The following is a 27,872-nucleotide window of genomic DNA, read 5'->3' as shown; positions in this document are numbered from 1 at the left end:
GCATCCTGAGAGTTGACTGCTACTTATATGGTCATAAAAATCCTTAGTATGCACATAGCTCTCTCATTGAACACAGCTTTGTCCGTTCCCCCCTCTCCTCTCTTTCTCCTCACGGCTTTCAAGTTCAGCGTTCATCTGCGCACCTCGCCTGCGCAGCGGCCGTCACCCCTCCAGTTGATTGGTCCAAAGTGTGCGGATTATCAAAGCGCGGCGGCCATTGGCCAGAGCGGCTGTTTGCGATGGCGGGGGCCCGCCCCCTCCGGTCCCGGGCCGCACCCCGGCCGGCTACGTACTGACTGATGTTACGCGAACCAGTAAGCAGCTAGCAGAAGAGGGAGGGCCGAAGGAAAGGGGGGGAGAAAGGGGGGAAAAAAAGAGAGAGAAAAAGCAAAGATAGAGTGATTGGAGTGGAGGAAGAGAGGGAGGACGCGAGCGCTGTAGTTTAGCCTGAAACTCTCTGCTGTCGACGGGAAACGAAGTTTGACTCAAGGCGACGCTGACTGAGCCACCCGGTAGTTGTTTGCTACAACCAGCCCCCCCAAAAAGGCGTCCTGCACCCAAAAAAAGAGCAGGTAATTTGTTTAAACTTGAACACGTTCGTCCGCCATGCTGTCTCGACGTAACGTCTCGGTCTGCCCGTTACTCCGGCAAGTGCACGGAACCAGGAAGCGCGAGTTCACCGCCGCCGCGACGGGCGGAGCGGACCTCCGGAAAGACCGGACTCGAACCGAGCTTTCTTTAACTTTTTAACCGTACACTTTATTGTTTTTGAACTTCAAATGAACGCTGTGCCGTATGGCGTCAGATACAGTGCGGGCTCTGTGGGCATAACGGTAACGCTGCGGGCAGGAAGTGATTCGCTTCAATGACTCGCGCTATAAAAATAAAGGCCGTGGAGGAAAAGTGAGTTCTAGGCCAAGTGTGCACCGGATGGTTCACGTGTCTTATGTGGATTCATCTTAACTTGGACGCTGTGTGTGGCCGCCGGTGTTAAGTCTGCTTGGCCACATGACGTCACCGCTTTTCTCTGGGGGGGGGGGGGGATAAAAAGAGACGCCGCTGTGCTGCTTCGACCTCACAAAGCCGATGTCATATGCAGGTCTGTGCGGCACACCGGGGGCTTCAATGGCCCCCCAGCAAAGGATGAATGCCATCTGACTCTAGTTCTACCACATCCCCCTGCGGGAGGTTCTTCAAATTCATGATTTGGAGCATATCTTGAAAGTATGTCGGCATATCTCTAATTGTATGGCTTCTGATTGTAATACACGCGTGCGTGTGTGTTGGGGATGTGGCTGTTGTTATGAAGTAAAAAGTTTGGGTTTCGAGCAGCTCGAAACACACTTTTGGTGATGAGTTAAGCATTTTTCTTACACTGGTTAATGGGCGCTAGTGGTTCTATCAGTTAGCCAGACGGAATTCTGAAATCCACAAGAAGAACGCCAGCTGTAAATGACCAGGTTTGTATGGTAATTACAGTGCGGCCCTGCTCTGGACATTGCATAGGCAGCGTGACAGACATTGTGGGATGTATCGAGCTAAGAACGTTTTATTTATGTGGCCGCAAAGTCACAGATCACAATTCTTTCTGAGAGGGCGTCGCAAACTGTGGAACATACTAAAGGAAGGGAAGAGACTTGAGGAGAAGCAGCAAGAGGTGGGAATCAGTCTTCCAGGAGTAATTGGGGAGCAATTTCCACATGAAAATGACAGTATTGGGTAAATAAAGTAGAAACACGTTAAGGAAATTATAAAATCATCTTCACTGTATAACATTATTTTCCCATATCACGCAACACCCAATGACCTGTTTCCATGTACATGAAAACCAGTCTTCATTAATTGCCTACGGCCCGTCCCATCCATCAAGTGTCACATTTTCCTCATGCTTAACTGGGCCCGTCTCTGCACACCTACACGAGCCTGCTTTGTCAGGTCAATTTGTGTTTGCTCTGTTAGCCGGCACATCATTGTGTTTGCACTCTGGGGAGGCAAACAGTCCCTGGTATGCCTGCGCCGCCCTGCTGATGGCCGGTGTAGAGTCGGCCAGCGTGTGGGCTCTGAAACCTGGCGTCCACTCACTCCAAACCTGCTTCTCGTTTAGAAAGCGAGGGTTGAGGCGTCCGGGAGAGCGGCAGCGGCGCCTCAGTGTAGAGATCGGAGCCATACGCTTACGATCAGCTGATGCCTTCTGCCAAGAAGCTATGAAACCGCAGCGTGAGATTACCTCACTGGGTACTCAGACACAAATGATTTGTTCAGATGAGGTTTCATGCTGGAATGTTAACGGCAGCTAAAAAATACAAACGTGTGTGTTTTTTTTTTTTTTTTGTCAAACGATGCTTGTTTTAATCAAAGCCATCTCTCCGGATGATACGCCTTCATAAAACAGGCCCCAAAAATCCGTGACCATGTAGCCTTAAACGGGCCCTTTGGGTGACGTGTGGTACGTCGCATCCTGTTGTATTTTGAGTCATGCATGAGGCACTTGCAGTGCTTCCCCGGGGGCCAGTTCTTCTCACTTGATGCCAGTCTTGCGCGGTTATGGAGGACCCCCACGGAGATCGTTACATTCCATTGCTCTTGTGTCAGCAATGTGCCCCTCCCCGTAGGGTTGCGTACTGTAGGCTAGACGAAATGAAACGCACCCACGATGTGCAAGTTCTTTCTAAGTAGGGTAGCGTTTGTTGAGCCAGATTACTTCCAGGCCCCTTTTTTGTTGCGAGTACGAGTGCAGCAAGGGGAGGCCTGTGTGACACGGTACGTCTTCTTCGGGTATGAACTCTTAATGTTGTTGGTACACAGGGAAGGTGTTTCTAATCTATGTGTTTTTGTATGTGCGCTCATCTGAACGCACTCGCCGGCCTCCTTCGCTAAGAGAGAAACGGACGATCGCACTGCCTGGAAAAAAGACCAGAGCTTAAGCTGCAGTGATTTGTCAATTATAAGCAAATTATACTGCCAGCTAACTAGTTATTTAGAAAGTTTCTTTCTTTATATTTTTTATTTTATCTGAATGAGTCAGCAAGGCTTTGGGAAATTGTTGGTATTCTTTTGTTGCACGGTGGCGACGTTCTTCGCTGCAGCCAGTTGCTGCGTGGCCCCAGCGCTCGATGTGGTCGAGCAGCGAGGGGTCTTGTCTGGTTTCCTGCGCAGTCAGCTGAGATTCATTCATACGGGGAAAGAAATTCCGCTGAAAGTGGACTGTTAAGATTCTCTATTAACCGTACGTAGTGATGGTGGGGGATTCAGTCTGCAGGCGAACGCAATGCGCATCCTGCTTGAGTTTTGTATAACCAACATTGTCTTAATTGAGTTCTTACTAGCAGATTTCTTTTCTTGAACGTCTAGTCTTTTTTTTCTTTTCTTCCCTCTAGTCGTCATGAGCAGCATAATTATGTCGTCTCAGTCATGGACACATCTGCAGTAATTCATTTCTTCGTGCCCTCTGCTCCCCTCACCGCTTTTATTCCGCTTGTTTTTTTCTGCCGACGCCCCTTCCTCTCCCCCCCTCCCTCGCCCTCACCGCAAGCACCTGTAAGGTTCCAATGGAGGCGAACAATACCAGGAAATGGTTCCGCGGCGACCAAACTCTGTACAGAGAGGACTTGATCCAGACAGACCTCGACCTCGCCCCAATCAGTACTTGTGGCTTAGTATGAAATTCAGCTTTCTGTTTTGTTATATTAATGATGACGTAATCCTCGATCAATGATTTCTAAACTCTGCATTCATTCCCGGTTGAAGTGACCCCCCCCCCTCCCCCCTCTCAACCCTCCACGAATTCCCTCGAAGGAAATGGTTGTTGGTGAGGTTTTGGTAGTTTGAATGAACTTTTAGTAATGCTGGTAACGTGCAATGCGTTTGAAACCGTAAGTAAGCCGATGTTATATTAAGAGATTCGGTGGAGGTTTCGGTGATGCATATCAGAAGTTAGACTTTGTACGGTGGGGGGGGTCATTCACACCTGGCATAGGATTCCATAGAAAAGTGCAGGGTGAACTTTGTAACGTGCTGCGTAACGCGCCTTTCTCCCATTGGACGTTTTTTTCCGTGTCAGCCAAATTGCGTCGCACACCAGACGCCCACGTTGTCGATCCAGCATGTGGACCTCTGAGGTCGCCGATTGCATTGTTTTACCAGATAAGTCTGAGTCTCAAAGGGAGAGACTGAAAGTAGATAAGTGATAGCTGAGAAGAGCCCGGTCACAAAGGTGGAGGAAGGACAGAAATTTGCCATTTGCAGACGTAAGGCGGGAATGGCAGATTTTCTTCGCTGGGTTTGTTGCCAGTAAAATGAAGGAAGCTGAGCATTCCTTAGGAAAAAAGCTTTGCGGACTTATTAAAATGTGTATCTTCACTCCCCTCTGCATTCTTTCCCAGTCTGCTTCAAAAGGCTTACGTAACCACCCGTGTATTTGTCTAATGGTAAATACTGCTGAGCGCTCCACTGACGGGGCACACGGTTATCTGTCAACCGCTGCATTCAATGTTGTAACAGGATACCTGTTAATTGATGTATGTGGAATTTGTTCAATGACCCCGGGGATGGGATGCTTATCATACCATCCAATCGTTATCTGTCCTCCGCGTCGTTTAAGGTAACCGCCTCCTGACTCCCATCGATCAAATTAGGTTGAAATGCAGAAAACTCACATTCCGAAGGATAAAGAGGTCAGTGGGTTCATCTGAAGCTACCTTACAGTTCAATTGTACAAAACATGACTGTGACATGGACCCAATTGTTGTAATGTGAGCTGCCTTGCCCGGGCGTTCCCGTCAGACCTTTAGTGGGGCCTCTGCTTGTGAACGGTAGATGGCATCGACCAGCTTAGGGTTCAAAGTGAAACCGGATCCCGGTCGGGGCAGGAATGCGAGAATGATGTTAGATCTGTGATCCAGCGGAGTCTTGTTTTTTTTTTTTTAGCAAGAGCTTCATTTTGCCTCTGAGGCGCACAGCGAGCGCACAACTACAGTGAGGAGAAAGGCCACCTTCTCTCTCCCCTCTGCCACCTCGTCTCCCTCCCCTCTGCCACCTTCTCTCTCCCTCCCCTCTGCCACCTTCTCTCTCCCTCCCCTCTGCCACCTTCTCTCTCCCTCCCCTCTGCCACCTTCTCTCTCCCTCCCCTCTGCCTCAAAGTTCTGCGAATGGCAAAATAGTTTTCCAGTTTCTCATTGCCCTTCTCTCCTCCCCTCTTGCATCCTTGCCCCACCCTTCCCACTACCAGCGAAGGAGGGAGGGGGCGAGAGAGAATTCTGACTGACGTTGAACCTTTCCAGCCCGCCTGGCACCGACTTTAGCACAACTCTCCATCAGTCGATTGATTGTTTCTGCGACGGGGATAAAAGCGGCGCCGACGCTGGAACCCTATTGGAGCGTTTGCTTTGAAAGGGTTTTCTAAACGGATGAAGCCAAGCCGACATGGGTGACTGTCGGGGTGAGCGGCCTCGCCTCACGTCAGGCCAGCTGGGATGTTGCAGTTGGCAGTGGAGTGCAGCGTTATTGACTTTTCGGTCGTGCTATTAATGTTCTTGCTGTCAATGGGCCAGTCGACGCGGCCCAGCTGCTTTATGGGTTCCCTCCAGCCGGAGCGGGTGGAGGTTCTGCTGCATACGGTCGTGCTTTGGTAGACGTAGACTAGTCTCTTGCTTTTTACAGTTACTCCGGGAGGGTCGACAAGGTGGAAAGGAATGTGAGGGAGTCTGACTGAAGGGTTGCCTGCCTCAGTTTTTATGAAGGCCGAGGTTGACCTGATCTCTAAAAGGGGCCATCAGGACTGAAAAGGAGACTCTGTAGCTCTGCTCTCCCAGTTCCTGCTGCTCCTCCTCAAAAGTTCTGGCTCGCTGCATCACTTCCTGCCTGAAACCACACTCTGGTTCCCGTGATGAGGCCAGAAAACGTGTCCATGCGCTGCTTATTTCAAGAAGGCTGTGTCTTCTGGACATAATCCTTTGATGGTATCTCAGTCGGGTTTCGTAAAGTTCAGCGGTCTTTACTGGATGACTGCGTCTTCCTCCAGCTGCCGTGGCTTCAATTTAGGACTAATCCTCCTTATGAATATCTATGCCGGCTAATCTCGTCGTAAACGGGTGCAACAGAACGGATGGACTCTTTTCACAGCTGAGCGTGGTCGTGAGCGCCAAGGAATCTGAGAAGGTTTGATTCTTACAGGATTACGGAGGATCTTGGCAGCGCGGCACCAGGAACGTGAGCCAAGCAGGAGCTTCTTTTCTGTGAAGACTGTTTTGTCTCAAAGTCAAGCAAACATCCGCGTGTTACTACAACGGTCAGCCTCCACAAGGCCTACGCCGAAGCTTGTCCAATGGGACCCCCCGTTTCCCAGCTTTCAATTATAAAGCAGCACTTGTCGAACTAGAATAGCCTTTCTGAAGTAATTTTAGAGCTGCTCTCCGGAGGGGGCTGAATGTGTGTCACTGAGTTATCTGTGGCAAATATGTGAGTCACACCGGGGCACATATCAACAGACCGCTACAATAAGGTCCATATTAGAGCTGAACTGATCACCTGATTATAAATATAGTTTTAAAGCTAAAAATACCAAACCCTTATCTTAAATATAATTTACTTTTTGTTGGTTTAGTTCACGGTAAACTGAAAGGTCTTTTAGGCTTTGGCCCATTGGTTGGACCGGGAAATACATCACTTAGACGACATCCTGAGAACGTTTTTTTTTGTTGACATTCTTCCCTATTTCATTATTTAAAAAAACAAAACTTTATTTTTTTTAAAACTATTTCATCATTTCAGCCCAGTGGGGCTGGACGAATGATACAGATATTGTGGTGCTTTCTTGTAATAAACAATGGCCTCTTTGTATGTTAATGACTCTCTGGAATGATGTCACTTAACTGTAATGCAGCATTTAAAACCAGGGGGAAAAAATGGTATTCCCTAAAATGAGCTGTATGTTACTTCATAAGAAATAGTCCATTCAAAATCCCCAAGTTGAACTTAGAACTTGTGTTTTAAGTTAGGCCTACTGTTTGAATGTACGGATACTTCAAAGCACGGTTGAAGCAGGTAGCACAAACGATGTAAGTCCCATATCGTGATGTCAATGCATGGCCCTGCCGGCCTGCACTGCCGTGATAATCGAACGCATCGACCTAAAAGCAGCCCCGCAACTCTTAGTCAGTTGTCTTCAAAAACACGGCGTGTAATACAACCATCGTGGGGGCCAATCGATCCAAATGGACTGGAGCGAGTACCTTGCATGGCGACGTTAAAGGAGCATGGGAACATACTCCGAATGACACGTCGGCCAGTTGGATCGCTGCTCACTGCTGCCAAAAATGTCCCGTGTGTGTGGGAGTACGGGGAGGAAACGGGAAGGAAAGCCAGGGAAACGTAAGGGGGGAGGCACAGAGAAATGTATGGAATGCCGTTGCTCGCCGTCTCCCCCTGATAAAGGGTGACCATGGGAGGAATGCGACCCTGAAAAGAATGGATAAACAGAGCGGGGTGGGGGAGTGTGTTAGGACTTGGGAGGGGCAAGGGAAGGCAGTGCAGAGCCAGCTGAGAGGTGAAGGACTAATTGGCCCCACGTCCCATTACAGGATGGGGTCGGTAAACGGGAGGCGAGTTGGGAGGCGGCTTTGAGCGGAGACGGGCGTCTGCCGACTGAGAGCGATGATGGAGGACGGGGTGGGGGGGTCATGAGAAGAACGCCGCTCCCTCGGCTTTCTTTCTCACAGATCAGGGTTAATGTGCTGGAACGGACGCAGGAAACAAAGCAACTACGGGTCTTTTTTGTGTGCAGAGGAGGGATTTATATACTTGTATACATATACATACTTTTAAGTACCTAAGTAACATTAGGTTCATCCATGGTAATAAACTTAAACTGTCTAAAAACAACATGATTAACGTCCTTAATCAGGCTATCAAAGGCAAGGCTTGTAAAAGCAACGTCTTCTCCCACATTGTTTTTATGATTACAAATCTTGCATAAAGCATCGCGCATTCTTGAATCTTGACTTTCGTGGATCGAGACAATATTTTTAAAATGTCAAACTATAATAAATGTAACTCCGACTTCTGATGTCCTTTTCTACGCTCAGTGAACACTGGGTGTTGCCGGGAAAAAGGTGTCCTGCTCTGCAGCAGTGGAGCAATAATTGAAGGCGGGGAAGTTTGGCACGTCGATGAAAGCACGTCGCGTTTTAATTAACTATTAACCTTGAGTTATTGTTATTCTCCCCTCTACCCTGGAAATACCTGTCTGGTCACTTTCTCTGGGGCTTAAGCTGCAGCGCTCCGTCCACCAGCTTTTAAGAGGCGTGTTAAAGGAGGCGCTTGTGAAGAGTCACCTTTGTCTGCCTGCTGCATTCGATGCCGTATGCTGTGGTTCATTGCAAACTTAATGGGAACCTTCCTCGAGATCAACAACTAAACGCCGCCGCCTCAATCATTCCGCACAACCTTTGACAAACGGACTGTGTTTAAAGTGCACCGGTTATGGAAACCCGGCCAAATGTTAAGTGGTTTATCATATTTACTCAGAAACGGAAAAAAAGATTTATGACATAAAAATTGATGGCAGGCTTCCAAGTTAAGGTGTGGTCGTAACAAAACTCTTTCATTTCTTGGTTGTCTGCATGCGGCCTCTGTACTGCAACAGAGGAAGAACCAGGAAATGGTTTCAAGTTCATCGGTCGTATCATCTTTGATCTCAAACAAACTTGTCACTCCTTTCTGGACCTTTTATCTTTGTGCCCCTCTGAAGCAGACCAAACACCAACGCTTCCATTAAACAAAGACTTGTTTTCATTGCTGAGTTTAATCCCATGAAACTATTTGACAAGGAACATATGTCATACACAGCTTTCTGCAATCTCTCCCAAGATCCCCCCCCCCCCCCCCCTGCAGTCCAAGCCGCCCCCCCGCCCCAAGCAAACAGGCTTCCCAGCAGCAGACGGACAAGGAGCCGGAGCGCTCTGTCAATCTGGAGGCACCTCTACAGGGCAAATGTTTCCCCTCCGTCCCCTGGGAAGGTCCAGCAGCTGGATGTGTGTGCGTTCACGGCATTTTGCCAAGTAACACGGAGCCACGTTCGACAGGCTCTTGTTTTATGTCGACCCGGCCCAACTTTGAGCAGGCTTTCATCGGTCAACTCTTTTTATTCCCCAGAGTTCCAACGTTTAACATAATTAATTAGTTGTCTGCATTACTGCGTGTGCATTTCCCAGTATTAACCACAAACTCTCCCCCCCTCTCAACAGCCACCATGTCCGCCGCAGACAAGTTCCTGTACGTGGACCGCAACATGGTCAACAACCCGCTGGCGCAGGCCGACTGGGCCACCAAGAAGCTGGTATGGGTGCCCTCGGAGCGCCTGGGCTTCGAGGCCGGCTGCGTGAAGGAGGAGCGCGGCGACGAGTGCGTGATCGAGCTGGCCGACTCCGGTAAGAAGATCTCCGTGAACAAGGATGACATCCAGAAGATGAACCCGCCCAAGTTCAGCAAGGTGGAGGACATGGCCGAGCTCACCTGCCTGAACGAGGCCTCCGTGCTGCACAACCTGAAGGAGAGATACTACTCTGGTCTCATCTACGTGAGTGTGCTGCCTGTCAAAGACTCTTTCCCACACAAGTTTATCAAGAACGATGCAAATCCAGATTTGATTAAGGTTTTGGTTAATACAGTGTTGCCACCATTCCCCATTATGTTTGTCCCCTAAACGGTGATCAAGGTGACTCGAGCCTGTTTGTTAAAAGCCTTTTGCTTTTTAGCCTCCAAGTCACAGTGTTCTCGCTAAGCCCCATTTGGAAAGAACCCATTCTGCTGCAGAGTGACTCATGGTATGCAACCCCGCCTCGTGTTTGGAGTCGTCTCGTAAACAGGAAGCTGCAGTGAACAATGCACTCCAGAGTTTGAGCGATATGAGAGTCAAGGAAGGCTGCACATAGAAGACTAAATGGTGTTGCAACTGCAATGACTTCCCTGCCACAATTTGTTATATATCCCCATGTGGTGGGCTGGGAGTGATTTTCTCCTTGGTGTGTGTGACCCGGTCACATCGACACAGCTCTCCAGAGGTCCAGGCCCTGGTTTGGTTAGAGCGCCTTGGGCTCTGTAGTCTTTTCAGATCAACAGTTCCTCAAGGGGGAGCGAGAGGAAGACATGCCTGGTACAGAGATGTGGGGGGGGGGGGTGCAGCAGCAGGAATGCAGCACACAAACAAAAGTTCTAGTTGCGGGAGAACAAGTCTAGATACACAAAAGAAAAGTTATTGTGGAGATCATAGAGAGGAATGTAGGAGTGTTGACGTCCAAAAGAGATTACTCTGACCCGTAGACCTTTTTTCTAAACCAGCGCCTCTGCCAATCATGCTTTAAAACATGCAGCAGGGTGCGGTTGAGATTTTGTAATGATATAGGAGGGTAACGGGGGGATGCCTATTGAAGCAGTGCCTACTGTGATACAGTATTTGAAAGATCCAGTATCCCAGCTTATGATCTGGACTCTTTATCAGGTCCATTCTCATGGATGAGACCCACAATATTATCCAGCCAACCTCCACTTCATCACATTCCATGTTTAAGTGTGCCTTTAACGGCCCCCTCTATCCGTCCCGCAGACGTACTCCGGTCTCTTCTGCGTCGTCATCAACCCGTACAAGAACCTGCCCATCTACTCCGAGGAGATCGTAGACATGTACAAGGGCAAGAAGAGGCACGAAATGCCGCCTCACATCTACGCCATCACCGACACGTCCTACAGAAGCATGATGCAGGGTAAGTCTGAGCTCTAGCTGCAAAAGAAGCAAAGCGCTGGTAATCACATTGCATTGTCCATGAGCTACTGTTCTCCGTGCACAGCCGTATGCTGCAGGGATCCCAAGAGATGAGTTTGTATGATATATGCTGCATTACAGACGGTTTATTTAGTCCTTGCGATTAAATAAATAATGATGGTGTAAAAAAAGGATGGGAGGTCCGTGGCAGTAGCGAGTGGGCTATTGTAGACCACGGGGAGCAATAGCTGCAGAATATTGACATGGTGTTGAGCATGATTTAGTCACCCCACCGGCCTCAGAAAACACCCAACGCTCTCAATTCAAGCTAAGAAATGTTGTGTTTAAAAACATGAGGCCTGTGTGACTCCCATTGCAGCTCTTATGCCACAGAGAATAAGCAGACGACCTAAAAATACTTCTGGCTCGTTATGTTTGTTTTTGATGCAGCTGAACTTTACGGAGCTCCTCTAGGATCGCGTGGCAAAAACATATTAAAGTGTGGAAACCCATCTGAAATGTGTTCCTTATTTCAGTCAATTTTGCTCATTATACTTGCAGGTATTTACTTAATAAAGTGCTTACTGTTGAAGGCTACAAAACCGTGCCCACAAACGCAGGTTGAGATTGTGGTTTTTTCAACCAGCTTCTATGACCTCGATTCACTTAGTTGTTTTGAATACCATAACTAAGGTGTCATCACGGGGATTCCCTGTGTTGAGCATATGTTTGTTTTTTGAGTCTTGTACCAATTCCCCATTACCTAAACATGTGGTGCTCTACGTCAATCAACAGAAGCTCAACAATACCAATAGGATTGGGCAACATACAGATAGTAAATCTATTGTGAAACTAGGCATCGTTTCATCTTTTAAACGTTTAGTAAAAAGATAGTTGATTTTCTCCACATCTCCCAGCTTTAATTGCGAGGACCTTGTTTTTGATTCTTGCAGGGCTTTTGTATTGAAATATGTTCCTTTTACAATATTGTCTTTGTAATACAGCCTCGTTTTAGTTGAAGTAAAAAAATCATCATGCACATTTTTTTTTTCCCTCTACGTTTGGCTTCACCAAAGTTGGAGAAGGATAATTAGCAACTTAGTTTGAAACACAGCCGCACCTCCAGAAAGCCGGATATTTATTTCCTGTCTGATCAATGTACTTCCTGTTGTGCATGTTACAGACCCGTGTGCGCCACGGCGATAAAGCGTTCCCTCTTACAGCGAGCGGCGTAGTTGTTCTGCAGGGTTTTAGCATAATTTACATTTGCATCTCTTCCACAGATCGCGAAGACCAGTCCATTCTTTGCACGTGAGTAACAGACGACACGTTAGAGTAACAATACTTCTCCTTTGTTGCTTTTTGGACTATCCTTATCTAAAAAGAAAACGTTCTCTCCCGTCTCGTAGAGGAGAGTCTGGTGCCGGTAAGACTGAGAACACCAAGAAGGTCATCCAGTATCTGGCTCACGTGGCCTCCTCTCACAAGACCAAGAAAGACCAGGTCGGTCCTGCCTTTGATCCACAGTTCTTACTTGCATCTCTCACTCCACTCCCTCCTCTGGCTTTATATTTGATTTATTTGCAGGTGTGACCCATTCCAGGAACAATAATTTCCATAATTTTTTTTCCCCCACACATAGCCGTCCAACTTCCATCCCTGACTGACGCACTTGATCCTGCATACGATTGTTGATCCAACGTCCCATTGTGCCTATCCAAGCACCTTATTTTCTGCCATAGACACAATTTTATGTCCTTCAGAAGGGAAATGGATGGACAAGATGACACACAAAGTCCCGCCCCTTTCAAGGGCAAAAATATGTTCAGGGGTCAATGGCAGAAATTTAATATTTTTCGTTTGAAAGTAAAATTAAATTGTGTTTGTCGTATTTAGTTTTGTGTGAAACTACTTCTCTCGTCTAGCACAAAGTACCTTACCAACACGGCTGTTATATTTGACACGCATATATGGCGTCTTGCCTGAGTTTGTTTTTTTTTCCCTTTTGTCCAGCGATTAATCTTAAGCTGTGACGTGAATAAGCGAGATCCCCTGTTGGTGTGAATTCATCCCAGTACAAAACACACCAACAATCTGAGGACGACGACACTAACTTGACTTTTGGGTGTGATGTATTTTTTATTGAAACCCTTTTTTCACTAATCGAGAAACAAGAGTTTGAAGAAAAAAAATGCAAATTGGATATACAAATTCGATTTGTGCAAAACTGTCTTTCCGTTGACAAACATCCCGTGTGTATCGTCGTGGCACAGATGGTAGAGCGGGTGTGCTGGGAACTGCAAGGTTGGTGGTTCGAGTCCCGACTGCCCCATGTTTCAAGTCGAAGTGTCCCTGAGCAAGACACCTAACCCTTAATGGCTCCCTGGGCAAAATGTGAAAAAGCCACGGGTTTAAAGTGTAATGGAAGTCATTTTGGATAAAAAGCGTCTGCTAAATGACCTGTAATGTATTTTATGGCACAATTGCACGGATCAACGGTTTTAATCTTTTTTTGCTGTTGACCACCGGGGGACTGCGGCCCACAGGAAGGGGGCGGGGCTTCCCCTCTCTGTAGCCCTGCAGGAACAGTAGTCCGGATTCTGACACGTTTTATACAGACCAGAGGTCTGACTCGACGTGTGTGGCCTCTGCACTTTCTCACCAGAAATATCACTAGCAATCGAGGTGGAAAAGCTGCACCGCGCTTATCTCGCCCGCCTGCTTCATGATAAGCAGCATAGTGATGAAAACACAAAATCCATCAAACCCCCTTTTTTTGAGGTTGTCGTATTTCTCTCTTCCCATCAACAGACCAGCTCGATCCTGTCACATGTGAGTTAACTCTTTCCCTTCCATTCGCTCTTCCTCCCCACCTGCTTCTGTCATCGCCTTCCCCTTCCACCCCTCATCCGTCCTCCCTCCCCTCGTTCTTCCTCCCCTCCCTCGCTGGAGCGCACTGTTGTGGGAGTCACTTTGTAATCGAGGGCAGAGGCGACGTGTCCCGTCAGCCATTCGGAAGTGAGGGAGGAGGTTTGTTTGCAGATCGGTGGTGGCCTTTTCAATGTTCCTGTGAAAAATTCAGCCAGACAAGGAAGGATAAGAGGGAGGGTCTTTGCTGGAGAAAAACAAAAACACAGCAATTTCTGTTCTGAGACTTGTTTTTGTCTGGTTTAATTTTTCATCCTCTATCGCTTCTGTTAGTCTAAAGGCGGACTTGCTTTTTTTTTTAATCAAGAGGTTCTGAGTAGGAAGGCCAGAATCGGGAACTAAATAAAATGGATAGACAACTGCTGACAAAACCGCTGTTTGATCAGTGCTCTGATGCAGCGTATAAGAAGGTTAAATTGGAGGATGCTTTGTTGTTTGTTTGTGTTTGTGCTTTGGGTTCACTGGACGATTCTTGCATTGGGTGACGGGTTACTGGGTCTTCAGGTGTTTGCATATTTGGTCACTAACATGAAGTTATGTGTGTTGGGGGAGGGAGACGCTTGGGTGCTGTGTATGTGTTGCCTGTGTGTGTATGGCGTCCCTCATTCGATCACTTCGTGTTATGTTTTCATACTGTTCTCCCTCCTCGTCAGAAGTAAGTATGTTGGCTTGTTTGTGTTCAAAAGAAGCAAACTACTGTCTGTTATGGTGAGGTAACATTCTGTTAACCGAATGAGACATCGGTGAGATCTGAATCCATCACTCGGACCCTCGTGATTTGCCGGTGGACCAAAGGAGAGCGTTCTTAAAGTGTAGCCTTGTGTCCGTCAGGGGGAGCTGGAGAAGCAGCTGCTGCAGGCTAACCCCATCCTGGAGGCCTTCGGCAACGGCAAGACGGTCAAGAACGACAACTCGTCCCGATTCGTAAGTCTTGGTTTCCTTCTTTTAAGTCAGACCTCCTTAACTGTTTTTACGCTGGACTCTTCCAACATGTCTCTTCAATTCTTTTCCCCCTACAGGGAAAATTCATCAGGATCAACTTTGACGTCAACGGTTACATCGTCGGTGCCAATATTGAAACTTGTATCCTCAATGCTTCTTTTAGATTTGAAGAAGTTAGTGCTTGTGGTTTTCGTTTTTAATCAAACTTATTTCAGAATAAAGGTCCCGATAATGCAAAACCGTAAAATAAATAAAGATAAAAAATACACACGAGGTCAAAAGTAAAGTACATAGACCTACAAATGCCTTATGAACAGACTGCACCAATGTCTCCACAGCTGGGACTGGTGGCGTGAAATGCTAAACTATTTGTCTAATCCAAGATGAGTTGATGTTAACCCACATATACGTTTATATATAAAATTTCTTAACCGCTTGGAAAGTAACTTCCACAAACATTTCACTGGCACTACACCATCTCTATTCTCACGGCATCATTATGAGCTACTGGCAGTCTCTGTAGGCTTCCTCTTTTGTCATTGGACCACAAGTGTGTAGAGTGGTGTACAATAAGTTTTTCTTCACTCAATCTGTACACGTACTAAGTTTAAAATTTTGCATCAAAAAACCATTTGCAAATACAGCGCTGTCAGTATCTGAGGGAGGGGAGGGGTGAAAGAGCCTTTTTTCCTTGACCGATTGACCAACAGACCTGCTGGAGAAATCCCGTGCCATTCGCCAGGCCAAAGACGAGCGGACCTTCCACATCTTCTACTACTTGCTCACCGGGGCCGGAGATAAATTGCGCAGTAAGCAACGTATTGCACGGCTCTGTTCGAAGGCGGCAGACTGAGGCTCTTTCACCACTTAACTGACTACGAACGTCCCTTCTCTCAGATGAACTCCTCCTCGAAAATTACAACAACTACCGCTTCCTCTCCAACGGGAACGTCACCATTCCCGGGCAGCAGGACAAGGACCTGTTTACAGAGACGCTGGAGGCCTTTAAGATCATGAGTATTCCAGAGGAGGAGCAGATAGGTGAAGCACACAGCAAATCACTTTCAAAACCACCTCCGCCCCCCCCCCCCCCCCCCCCCTTTTTTTTTTCTTATTCCTTTTCAGGTCACCATAAAACCCCACTCATTCACCGGTTTATTTTTCATGCAGGCTTGTTGAAGGTGGTGGCCTCTGTGCTGCAGCTCGGGAACATGAGCTTCAAGAAGGAGCGCCACACGGACCAGGCCTCCATGCCCGACGACACCGGTACGTCCCAGACGAGGGGAAACCTCCACAAGTTGTCCATTATCCTTGTTTCTTTTCCTGCCATCTTTCAACTCAACCGTTTTGCTTTTTTTCTTCTCCGCGTCAGCTGCACAGAAGGTGAGCCACCTCATGGGAATGAACGTCACGGACTTCACCAGGGCCATCCTGTCGCCCCGCATCAAGGTGGGCCGAGACTTCGTCCAGAAGGCTCAAACCCAGGAGCAAGCAGAGTTTGCTGTGGAGGCCCTGGCCAAGGCCACGTACGAGAGGATGTTCCGCTGGCTCGTCATGAGGATCAACAAAGCGCTGGACAAGACCAAGAGGCAGGGCGCCTCCTTCATCGGCATCCTCGACATCGCTGGGTTTGAGATCTTCGAGGTAATCCCAACTTGGAAGTACAGTCGACGGCACGATCGACCCCAACAGTGTTTTTAGTGTTTGTAATTTTGTGCTGTTGATTGACGGTGCTCTTCTCTCCTGTCTCCCGCCCCCCACAGCTCAACTCATTTGAGCAGCTGTGCATCAACTACACCAACGAGAAGCTGCAGCAGCTCTTCAACCACACCATGTTCATCCTGGAGCAAGAGGAGTACCAGAGAGAGGGCATCGAGTGGAGCTTCATCGACTTCGGCTTGGACCTGCAGCCCTGCATCGAGCTCATTGAGAAACCTGTGAGTTTTGGAACCCACTCGCCTGTACAGCTTTTGTTCCCCTTCTCACCCGGAATAAAGTCCTGCGTGCTTCTTTGCTCTTCCGCGGCTTGTGTGTCTCATGCCTCAAGATCTGCACTCTCTCCTCTGTACGCAGGCCAGTCCCCCCGGTATCCTCGCCCTGCTGGATGAGGAGTGCTGGTTTCCCAAAGCCACGGACAAGAGCTTTGTGGAGAAGGTGCTCCAGGAGCAGGGCACCCACCCCAAGTTCTTTAAGCCCAAGAAACTGAAGGATGAGGCAGACTTCTGCATAATCCATTACGCCGGCAAGGTAGATGTCATTTCTTCAGTCTTCTCTGAAATTTTCACATGTTCAGTGTCCAGTTCTCAAACAGTCTTCCTCCCTATTGTCACTCCTCAGGTTGACTACAAGGCAGACGAGTGGCTGATGAAAAACATGGACCCCTTGAACGACAACGTGGCTTCACTGCTGAACCAGTCCACCGACAAGTTTGTGTCTGAGCTCTGGAAGGACGGTGAGTTGAGGCAGATAATCCTGTGACTCTCAGCTGAATATTGATGTATTTCGGGTCTACGTTTTTGTATTTCACAATTCTTTTTTTTTTTTTGCTCTTTTATTGTCTGGTGTGTGTGGACCTTTTTGTCTTTACCTTTTCAAATCGACCTTCTTTCCATCAATTTCTTCCTGTGTACGGCGCTGTTTTTGTCTGTCCTTCTCTTTTGACCGGGCCTCAGAGATACAGAATTCTCAGAGAGCCTATTTTTATCACCGTTTTCCTTTTCTACATTCAGACTCAGGTGACGAGGTTTTCTTTTTTCATTTAGTCCCTCCCTCCTGTTCCTGCTTTGTTTTTAGATGTGCCTTTTTTCCCTCACCGGCATTCATCCATTTCTCCTAAATGTTCAAACTTGTGTTTTTAGGTTTTAACCTTCAGTAGATTAATACTGTTTCTGGGTCTTGCAATAAAACCACTACGTCTGGTCTTCTTACCACTTGTTGCTGTCATTGAACTCCTTTTCCCCCCCTGTGTAATAGTGTTGTTTGGGGCCTCCTGGTGTTGGTCATGGGTACTGCAGCAATGGGTATATACTGCATGGGTTTGGTGTGTTTTTTTTTTTTTAAACAGAAATACATTCACACTGCAACCGCCTCAGTTTGCCACTTTCCCGACTCGATTTAGTCAAACCATCACATGTTTTCACTCGGACGACCTACAAACCGTTGGCGTCAACAATTGTTCAGCTGCTTCCCTTCACTGCATTGAGTTTAGCTTTCATCATGGTGTGTAATCTCTCCACGCTTCACAAGCTTTTTGGTGACTCCTTTCATGTCCTTCGCCTGATTCCCGTCTCCCTCAGCATTCACTGTGTTGTGTGGTGTTTCACTGGTCCTGGTGTTATGAACCGCCTTTGCACTCTCTTGGTGTATGTTTACCCAAAAGGAGACACAATGGTCATAAGTCATTCTTGCATTTGGTTTGAGTTTGCCTGGTCAAATATTCAGATACTTTAATTTAAAATCCACTGACTTCTTACATAATGTCTCTCCTTATTGTTTCTTCTTTTCAGTGGACCGCATCGTAGGTCTGGATAAGGTGTCGATGTCCGACATGCCCGGTGCCTTCAAGACCCGCAAGGGTATGTTCCGCACGGTGGGCCAGCTGTACAAAGAGCAGCTGTCCAAACTCATGGCGACTCTGAGGAATACCAACCCCAACTTTGTTCGTTGCATCATCCCGAACCACGAGAAGAAGGTAGCTGAAAAGTTCTGGCATCTCTTTGGGGTGGTCCTACTAAAAGTCCCTGTCGGGATCTTTGAGCTTTCTCATTTTTTTCGAGTTCGAAGGGGCTGATTGCTCTTGATCCTGTGTGCTGGACAGTGACAGCTACAACTTGGTTGCTTTTTGAATTGTCCGCTGTGTCAAATGGAGCGCTTCACCACACCTAAATGTTCCCCTTCCTCAGGCTGGTAAACTGGACCCCCACCTGGTCCTGGACCAGCTCAGGTGCAACGGGGTGCTGGAGGGGATCCGTATCTGCAGGCAAGGCTTCCCCAACCGCATCGTCTTCCAAGAGTTCAGACAGAGGTGAGGCAGAATGATTTTCCCAGCATGCATTTTTCTCTCTGGTAGGTGTGTCGAAAAACAACAACACGTATTCTCTGCTTCATCTCGAAGGTATGAAATCCTCACTCCCAATGCCATCCCCAAGGGCTTCATGGATGGAAAGCAGGCCTGCGTGCTCATGGTAAGAGCTCCACAAAGTTCTCGCTAAGCTCCACGCTAGCGAGTCCCTCTGCAGCTAAACGTGATCAGCGCGTCTCCTGTTCCCTCAGATAAAGAGCCTGGAGCTGGATCCAAACTTGTTCCGGATTGGCCAGAGCAAAGTCTTCTTCAGGGCGGGCGTCCTCGCTCACCTGGAGGAGGAGAGAGACATGAAGATCACAGACATCATCATCAGTTTCCAGGCCTGGTGCAGAGGCTACGTGGCCCGCAAGTAAGAGGACCGACTCGACTGCAGGATCCTGTTCAGTAGCTTTGGCTCAGAGAAACACAAATGTGTTTATTTTAATCTGCATCTCTGAACAACTAATGTTGCTTTGTAGGGCTTTTGCCAAGAGACAGCAGCAGTTGACCGCGATGAAGGTGATCCAGAGGAACTGCGCTGCCTATCTCAAGCTTAGGAACTGGCAGTGGTGGAGGCTCTTCACCAAGGTAAACCCCAGCCGCTTACTTTAACCCCTCCCCTTCATTTTTACATTGTATTTTGTCCTTTCTAACTTTAATCATTTTGTACTCAAGGTGAAGCCTCTGCTGCAAGTCAGCAGGCAGGAGGAGGAGATGCAGGCCAAGGATGACGAGCTGCTCAAGGTGAAGGAGAAGCATTTGTATGCTGAGCAGCAGCTCCAGGAGATGGAGGAAAAACAGCATCAGGTAAAACTTATGGAGACCACAATGTCCATCACCGTCGTTGTCTTTTCCTCATCAGGAAATTGGTAGGAAATGTAGAAGACCGAGGATGAGGGAGGCTTTGTTTCAATATCATAAGTGCTGTTGCGTTATTCACTTTACTCATCTGTCCTCAGCTGAGCGCCGAGAAGATGGCCCTTCAGGAACAGCTTCAGGCCGAGACGGAGCTCTGTGCCGAGGCAGAGGAGATGAGAGCCCGTCTGGCCGCCAGGAAGCAGGAGTTGGAGGAGATCCTCCACGACCTGGAGGCCCGCGTGGAGGAGGAGGAGGAGCGCGCCTCGCAACTCCAGTCTGAGAAAAAGAAGATGCAGCAGAATATCGGGGTAAGTTCTACCTGCCTCCATCATGCCCACTGATTTACAGGTGTGATACGTGTTTTTAGTTGGTCCTTCAACCCTCCTCCTGACGTCTATTTGCTTGCAGGACTTGGAGCAGCAGCTGGACGAGGAGGAAGCGGCCAGACAGAAGCTCCAGCTGGAGAAGGTCACCTTGGAGGCCAAGATGAAGAAGATTGAAGATGATGTCATGGTTCTCGACGACCAGAACAACAAACTAATGAAGGTGAGAAAAGAGATGGAAAGACTAACAAATACTGTGCTCAATTAGCCCTTTCTGCTCAGGGCAAATGTAAGAAATGAAAGGATCATCTTACTCAGTTACACTTGTTGTTGACCTGCTTTTTTCCTGTTTTGTGAATACAGGAGAAGAAATTGATGGAGGAGAGAATCTCCGAGTTCACCACCAACCTGACGGAGGAGGAGGAGAAATCCAAGAGCCTGCAGAAGCTCAAGACCAAACACGAGGCCATGATCACAGACCTGGAGGGTAAGATTCCAACTTGCTCGGGACAGTCAATCACATTACAGCTATTGAACATCCTACTGATCCTAAACAGGGGTTTGCACTCTTTTTGGTTTTCTTCTCTATAAACTTATATTTGTCCTTTTCTGTCAGATCGCCTGCGCAGGGAGGAGAAGCAGCGACAGGAGCTGGAAAAGAACCGACGCAAGCTGGATGGGGACTTCAACGAGATCCACGACCAGATCGCCGAGCTGCAGGCCCAGATTGCCGAGCTCCGCGCGCAACTCGCCAAGAAGGAGGAAGAGCTCCAGGCTGCTCTCGCCAGGTCTGTATTGCACTTTGCTGCTCCTTGCTTTTATGTGTGTGTCATTTTACGCCCATTCACCCCTCCTTTTTGCTGATCCATTGCGCCCGTTAGGATCGAGGAGGAGGCGGCGCAGAAGAACCTGGCGCAGAAAAAGATCCGAGAGATGGAGGCTCAGCTCTCTGAGCTGCAGGAGGACCTGGAGCTGGAGAGGCAGGCGCGTACCAAGGCAGAGAAACACCGCAGGGACCTGGGAGAAGAGCTGGAGGCCCTCAAGACCGAGCTGGAGGACACTCTGGACTCCACCGCCGCTCAGCAGGAGCTCAGGTAGAGATGCCGGGCCTGATGCTGTTAAAGGAAGTCTGTTATCCATCTTGACACGGGAAACAAACTTTGATCTCCCCTCCCCAGGACCAAGCGTGAGACCGAGGTGGCACATCTCAAAAGGACTCTGGACGATGAGGCCAAAGTTCACGAGCAGCAGCTGGTCGAGGTTAGGCAGAAACACGCCCAGGCCTTCGACGAGCTCAACGAGCAGCTGGAGCAGGCGAAGCGGGTAAGTCTCTATCGGAGGCCTTTTTATCGGAACCACTTTAAATTCACCTTCATGCGCATTTCTTATTTTGACTGCTGAAACATTGATGCCCCCTACAGAACAAAGTGTCCATGGAGAAGGCCAAGCAGGCTCTGGAGTCTGAGAGGAACGAGCTCGCCATTGAGATGCAGACGCTGATGCAGGGGAAGGGAGACTCTGAGCATCGCCGGAAGAAGGCCGAAGCCCAAGTCCAGGAGCTGCAGCTAAAACACTCGGAGAGCGAGCGCCAGAGGCTGGAGCAGGCCGAGAAACTGGCCAAAGTGCAGGTACGTCTCTTATACCCTTCGTCACCGAGGGTGGTTATTCATTGCTCCGTTTACGCGTGCTCTGAATCCCATCTGCAGTCAGTGAACTATTACTTATCTGTGATGCTAGGCCCGAGTCTTTATGAAACCGGCTCACTGTGTCCAAACACATTGATCATTAATTAGGTGACGTGTTGTGTCGGTTCAGTGGTTCAGTCGTTGCTCTTTTGTCCTCAGGCTGAACTGGAGCACGTCACCACCGTGCTGAGTGACTTGGAGGGGAAGTCTATCAAGGCAACAAAAGACTGCTCTGCTGTGGAGTCCCAGCTGCAAGATGTTCAGGTACGCACAGACCCGTTTACACCCTCCTGTATGTTCAAACGTCCCCTCCTCTGCTAAAGTACCATAAAGCGTTCCCTTTGAGCAGATTGATTTGAAAATGTCAAACTTCATATTCATGATTCTGTACAGCGAAGCTCAAACTTCCAAATGAAACACTATTAAGAAAATGACTTTTCTGAGTGGATAGAATTGATAGATCACTTCAACTTTCCCCGTTTCTAGGATTTTAAAACCCTTTGTAATGCCCCAGCAATCAAACGGTCTGCTAACTCTAATTGACATGCTCGTGTTTCCAACAGGAACTGCTCCAGGAAGAGACTCGCCAGAAGCTGTCCCACAGCACACGTCTGCGCCAGCTCGAGGACGAGCAGAACGCCCTGAGAGAACAGCTCGAGGAGGAAGAGGAGGCAAAGAAGACTGTGGAGAAGCAGCTGCAAACCGTTCAGGCTCAGGTCAGAAGAAAAACACATGGGCAAGCTGCTCAAACTTGAGCTTAGAAACTTAGTTTGAACTATTGCTGCATCATCAGGCTCATTTTATGAAGCCTCGGATCATCTAATGTTCAACTGACACACCGCCTTTTTCCATGCAGCTTCTAGAAATGAAGAAGAAGGTGGAGCAGGACGCGGGTTGCCTGGAGACCGCAGAGGAGGGTAAGAAGAGACTTCAGAGGGACCTGGAGGGACTGAACCAGCGCATGGAGGAGAAATGTTCCGCCTTTGAGAAGTTGGACAAAACCAAGACGCGTCTCCAGCAGGAGCTGGACGACCTGCTGGTCGACCAGGACCATCTCCGGCAGATTGTATCCAACCTGGAGAAGAAGCAGAAGAAGTTTGACCAGGTGTGTGTTTGCATCTGTGTGAAACCCTTTTCTTATCTGTGCTTGGACTTAAAATCCAAAGATTTGACACGTGTCATCCCGGCTTTTCCCAGATGCTGGCAGAGGAGAAGAACATTTCTGCCCGCTACGCAGACGAGCGTGACAAGGCTGAAGCAGAGGCCCGCGAAAAAGAGACCCGGGCACTGGCTTTGACCCGCGAGCTGGACTCTCTGATGGACATCAAGGACGAAGTGGACCGCAACAACAAACTGCTGCGCGCCGAGATGGAGGACCTGGTGTCCTCTAAGGATGATGTCGGCAAAAGCGTGAGTGTGGAAAATGTTTTTTCTATTTATCAGAGGTGTCCTTTGTTCGCGTAATGTCCTCGTCAAAAGCCTTTTATTAATTCATTAATTTATTTATTTCTGCAGGTCCACGAGCTGGAGAAGGCGAAGCGTGCGATGGAGCAGCAGCTGGAGGAGATGAAGACTCAGCTGGAAGAGCTGGAGGACGAGCTGCAGGGCACAGAGGACGCCAAGCTGCGACTGGAGGTCAACATGCAGGCCATGAAGGCCCAGTATGAGCGAGACCTGTCGGGACGGGACGAGATGGGCGAGGAGAAGAAGAGGGCGCTGGTCAAACAGGTACGGACGGAGTGTTGTGTTCATATGGTGACTGTGTGCGTCCTGCGGGAACTGGGCTTGAATATGGTGAACAATCTGCATAAAGAGTCCTGGAGAAGTTCAGTTACAGAAGGAACTCAAATCTCTACTTGTGACGTTTTCAAGTATTTTAAGGCAAATTTTTCAATTGGATGAGTTTTACTGAAATGGCAACATTCAGCCATTCTCTCAATTGTGCAAGCTAGTTTTTATGATTGCTTACTTTTTTTTGTTTGATCGGCCAGTTTAGTTTTCTGATCACTCTACTACTTCTGCTCTGTTTACTGGCATAGCACAGACGTGTGTAGAGTAGTGTGCCAACTTCTAACCAAACTATGTTGTAGCAAAGATTATTTGCTTGTAATCAGTATATGTAAATGTGGCTAATTAGCATTTCTTTTTGGTGGCATTTAGAAATGTTTGCCTGAGCCTGTTTTACAACCTTTACAGTCATTCAAAATTGAGCATGGCCTGAATGTGCCCCATGCATATTCCCCTCTTACACCGCTACCTCAGTAGATTTACTACATTGACACATTTATATGGCTGCAGTTAACTAATTCGAAGTCAGTGTTGCGTTAGAATAATATAAATGTGTTCACAGCTTAGAGGGTGTAAGCAGGCAGGCGCTGTGTCTTGAAGTGGCTGAGCTCTAACCGGCATCCTTTTTAGGTGCGGGAGATGGAAATGGAACTAGAGGACGAGAGGAAGCAGCGCTCCGCAGCCGTGGCCGGGCGCAAGAAGCTGGAGCTGGACCTGAAGGAGCTGGAGGCGGGCATCGACATGGCCAACAAGAACCGCGACGAGGCCCTGAAACAGCTGAAGAAGATCCAGGTGAGTCCACTGTGGACGTAATGTCTTCAGTACGGCCGCAAAAAAGCCACAGTCAACATCAACCGGCCCCTCCGACTCTGTTTGACGGACTCGACCTTGACTCTGCAGGCCCAGATGAAGGATCTCATCCGGGAGCTGGAGGACACTCGCATGTCCAGAGAGGAGATTCTCGCTCAGAGCAAGGAGACCGAGAAGAAGCTGAAGGGCATGGAGGCTGAGATGATCCAGATGCAGGAGGTCTGCTCGCGCTCCCCTCCGCCTCTATTCTACCCCTCTACCTCTGTTGCGTACTGAATCTCGTCGCTCTTTTCTTCGTGCAGGAGTTGGCGGCTGCAGAGCGAGTAAAGCGACAGGCCCAGCAGGAGAGGGACGAGCTGCAGGATGAGATTAACAACCAGGCCACCAAGAAGTAAGCCGCGCCGGAGTGAAAAAACGCCCGGCGCTCTGTCGTGTGCATCGCCTGTTGTTGACCGTTGTTCACACCCTTCTCGGATCTCTCTCAGTGCTCAAGTTGTAGAGGAGAGGAGACGACTGGAGGCTCGCATCGCTCAGCTGGAGGAGGAGCTGGAGGAGGAGCAGTGCAACACCGAGCTGACCAACGATAGGCTGAAGAAAGCCCTGCTGCAGGTTTGTGGACGCACAATCCGGCTACTTGTTGAAGCCTCATTCCAGAAGAAACGTTGATTAAGTTGCTAATTTGATCAAACCGTCCCCGTCCAACTTATTATGTTATTATTTTTGTTAGACTGACCAGATGAACGTGGAGCTGACCTCAGAGCGCAGCACTTGTCAGCGTGTGGAGGGGGCTCGATGCCAGCTGGAGCGTCAGAACAAGGAGCTGAAACTGAAGCTGCAGGAGCTGGAGGGAACCGTAAAGTCCAAGTACAAGGCCAACATGCTAGCCCTGGAGTCGAAGATCGCTGCGCTGGAGGAACAGCTGGACATGGAGACCAGGTGGGAGCCTCAGCCAAGGCTTTTTTCTTTTTTGCCTTGACAGTTTAATAAGTAAAATGTTCTTTCCTAGATGACAGAGCGTTGGTCCCTTGAAATGTTTTATTCCATTTTTTTTCTATACTAGAAATGGTATAACCGACATTAATTAATTGTTGGCTGTGGTCATTTAACTTGTTGCCATGACACCTTAGTGTGGGTGTGGTTGCAGCTCCAGAGACGAATAGCTGGCTGGCTGGATGCTAGCTCATTCCTTCTCTTGGGTGGTAGAGAGTGAGAAGGAAGGACTCTTGGAAGCAGCCTGATGTATCTGTAGCAGACTGGCTAACCAGCTAGCGTTCAGCTACTGTTCGGTTATAGATTATGAGCAAGCTATAGCTAGCTATGTAGCATCCAGCTAACTAGACTGCCCCCTGCTAGGTAGCTTGCTAGCTTCTTAGCTCCACCCAGTTACTGGAAATATGTTGAGCTAAACAAAGTTGTCACTCATCTGGGAATACCAATGTCCCTTTTTTACTCTGTGATAAGTGTGCGGATGAAGCGTACATTCAATAACATTTACTTATTTACTCCGGTACTACCAGTTTTACAGCTACAAATATAGTAATTGTTTATTGCAGGATGCTTTTCATATTCACACAAGAGATTATAGAGGACAATATTTTTCCTCCACCACTGGGTCACACCAGCCCACATTATGGAACATTGGTCTGACCGATGCTGTGCTCTCGACTCAGGGAGAGGCAGGGTGCCACCAAGCTGGTGAGACGCACTGAGAAGAAGCTGAAGGAAGTCATCCTGCAGGTGGACGACGAGAGACGCAACACGGAGCAGCACAAAGACCAGGTCAGAGGTGGTCGCAGCCCACATCCGGGAGAAGGGATATCGGAACTCTTCTGCTTGACCAACGTTCTGTGTCCAATCTGCAGGTGGACAAGTTGAACTCTCGTATGAAGCAGCTGAAGCGGCAGCTGGAGGAGGCTGAGGAAGAGGCTCAGAGAGCCAACGCCAACCGGAGGAAGCTGCAGAGGGAGCTGGAGGACGCCACAGAGTCTGCTGACGTCATGAACCGTGAAGTCACCACCCTCAAAAACAAGCTCAGGTGGGAACAGGGACTGTGGTTTTCTTATCCATTTTGCACAGATCTGTTGGTGAATGAATCATTAATTCAGAAAGATGGGAATCTTGACACAAGATGGTGGAAAGTCTTCTCATGTGTCTAAGGGTATTGTAATTTTTCTTTTAAAGATTTGTTAATTGCTTCCCTCGTCCTTTATTCCTTATCATTTCAGGCGCGGCGACTTCCCCTTCACCGTGCGCCGCACCGTCACCCGCCAGGGCATTGAAAGCGACGAGGACAGCGAGGCCAAGAGCGAGACCCCCGAGCCCGAGCGCAAGCCGGAATGAAGCGCCGCAGTGCCTCTCAACCCGTTAGAACCGCATCACATAAAGGCCGATTTCAAATGCACACACGATATGTACCTACTGAAGGGGGAGGAACACACAGGGAGACTCGGCCCGGTGACAGTCTGACCGCTTTACTATTGACAATCTATGCATTTTAAAAACACATACAGAAGCCAGTAAACTCGGACAAACGCCAGGCTGACAAACTAAACTAAACTCTGTTTTCTTTTGCGGAGGGGGGCCACCTGTTTTTTGTTTGCTTCATTTTTTTGTTCTCTGGGATAAATCTAATATTTTTGTAAGGATGGATAACAATTACAATAGTCCTGAGTTGGGATCTATTTTTCTAATTGAAGAAAGAGAAAACAAAGTAGTAGACGTGGATGAAGACCGATTACTGGAAGCGGACCAAAGTAATATCTCAATCTATAGAATTGTATTTTATGCTGAACTTTTTTTTTTTTTTTTAAGATCTTTCTTAAGAATGGAAGTGCTTCATGTTTATTATGCTCTCGCTTCAATTTATAATGAAGGTTTATACGCGGAAATTATCCTATCAATTTAGCTGCAGTTGATACCCGTGACTACGCTTTTATGGGCTTACGGTTATGCACACACATTTCTTGCGAAAAATGAAATTGTAGGTGGATTTCAAGTGACACAATTGGAGACTCATTAACGCATACTGAAGGCATTGATTGTGACTGTGCGGAAGTTTCTTAATTTTGCACTGAAATGAACGAAAAAACACTTAAAGCCTAAACATTATAAACCACTGCATTTGTGTGTTTGACACGACTGACTGAGAAGACGTTTTGAAGAGGCTGTGCACGTGCTAATTCAGTAAGCTCACAGACCCCCCCCCCCCCCCCCCCCCCCCCCCCCCACACACACACACACACACACACACACACAGGCCTTAAATGCAGCTGAATTCTACTGGACAGGGTCTTGTTTCTCTTTTTTTCCTGGACATGCGTTTTTTTTTTTTTTAAACATTCCTTATCACTATCCGTGTTTTTGTCCGTGTTCACGTTAAAATGGGGTGAAGGGGTATTGCATTACACACTGTATTCTCAGTGCACAGCTTGCTGAGGGGGAAGAAGCTGTGGTTGTCGATGAAGACGAGTTATGGGGCAGAAGTAAAGGTGAGCAGCCATATTGGATGCTGGAGAACCCTCACTGTGCACGGGGCTGCTTTCGGCTCACACTGCTGGGAAGTGAGAGGAATGTGTTAGAATAACAGCTCACAGGTGATACAATAAATCCCCGAGGAAAAAAAAAATCTCCTTGATTCTTAATGTTTCTGTCTGCATCTCTGGAATGGAAAATTATGTTGTGAAATGTTGGTATCATTAAAGAGGCTTTCTAAACCGCTA

The 27,872-nt window shown here is 48.2% G+C and overlaps 1 protein-coding gene across 6 annotated transcripts; it reads left to right on the top strand.

Annotated features, from left to right (window-relative positions):
- The first annotated feature begins 223 nt into the window (after window positions 1-223).
- LOC120827213 (myosin-9) lies at window positions 224-27,872 on the top strand. Of its 6 annotated transcripts, none has more exons than XM_040189907.2 (41): window positions 250-572; window positions 9,243-9,574; window positions 10,601-10,757; window positions 12,040-12,067; window positions 12,166-12,259; window positions 13,568-13,588; window positions 14,516-14,608; window positions 14,704-14,767; window positions 15,337-15,435; window positions 15,524-15,667; window positions 15,797-15,892; window positions 15,999-16,270; window positions 16,390-16,563; window positions 16,700-16,873; window positions 16,964-17,078; window positions 18,133-18,317; window positions 18,529-18,650; window positions 18,741-18,810; window positions 18,899-19,059; window positions 19,169-19,277; window positions 19,365-19,496; window positions 19,649-19,855; window positions 19,956-20,093; window positions 20,234-20,357; window positions 20,487-20,658; window positions 20,752-20,964; window positions 21,049-21,193; window positions 21,292-21,498; window positions 21,715-21,819; window positions 22,119-22,271; window positions 22,412-22,660; window positions 22,753-22,965; window positions 23,071-23,283; window positions 23,974-24,135; window positions 24,244-24,372; window positions 24,456-24,544; window positions 24,639-24,762; window positions 24,881-25,089; window positions 25,824-25,932; window positions 26,016-26,188; window positions 26,379-27,872. In XM_040189907.2, the coding sequence occupies exons 2-41, from the start codon at window positions 9,248-9,250 to the stop codon at window positions 26,491-26,493; spliced, it is 5,886 nt and encodes a 1,961-aa protein (XP_040045841.1). In that variant the 5' UTR covers window positions 250-572; window positions 9,243-9,247; the 3' UTR covers window positions 26,494-27,872. The 6 variants fall into 6 exon arrangements, with proteins under 6 accessions (XP_040045842.1, XP_040045841.1, XP_077940622.1 ...); XM_078084496.1 differs by lacking the exon at window positions 250-572 and adding an exon at window positions 1,071-1,224; XM_078084497.1 differs by lacking the exon at window positions 250-572 and adding an exon at window positions 8,872-8,984.

The sequence above is a fragment of the Gasterosteus aculeatus genome, chromosome 11 (assembly GCF_964276395.1).
Source record: "Gasterosteus aculeatus chromosome 11, fGasAcu3.hap1.1, whole genome shotgun sequence".
Taxonomy (NCBI): Eukaryota; Metazoa; Chordata; class Actinopteri; order Perciformes; family Gasterosteidae; genus Gasterosteus; species Gasterosteus aculeatus.
Note: the sequence above shows the minus strand (reverse complement) of the source record. Positions and strands in the feature narration are given on the sequence as shown.

Excerpts from the sequence above, each read along its gene's own strand:
- LOC120827213 (XM_040189907.2), top strand. The coding sequence starts at position 9,248 with ATGTCCGCCGCAGACAAGTTCCTGTACGTGGACCGCAACATGGTCAAC. Across the intron at positions 14,609-14,703 it reads ACGACAACTCGTCCCGATTC|GGAAAATTCATCAGGATCAA; the intron begins GTAAGTCTTGGT and ends TTCCCCCTACAG. Across the intron at positions 22,272-22,411 it reads TGCAAACCGTTCAGGCTCAG|CTTCTAGAAATGAAGAAGAA; the intron begins GTCAGAAGAAAA and ends TTTTCCATGCAG.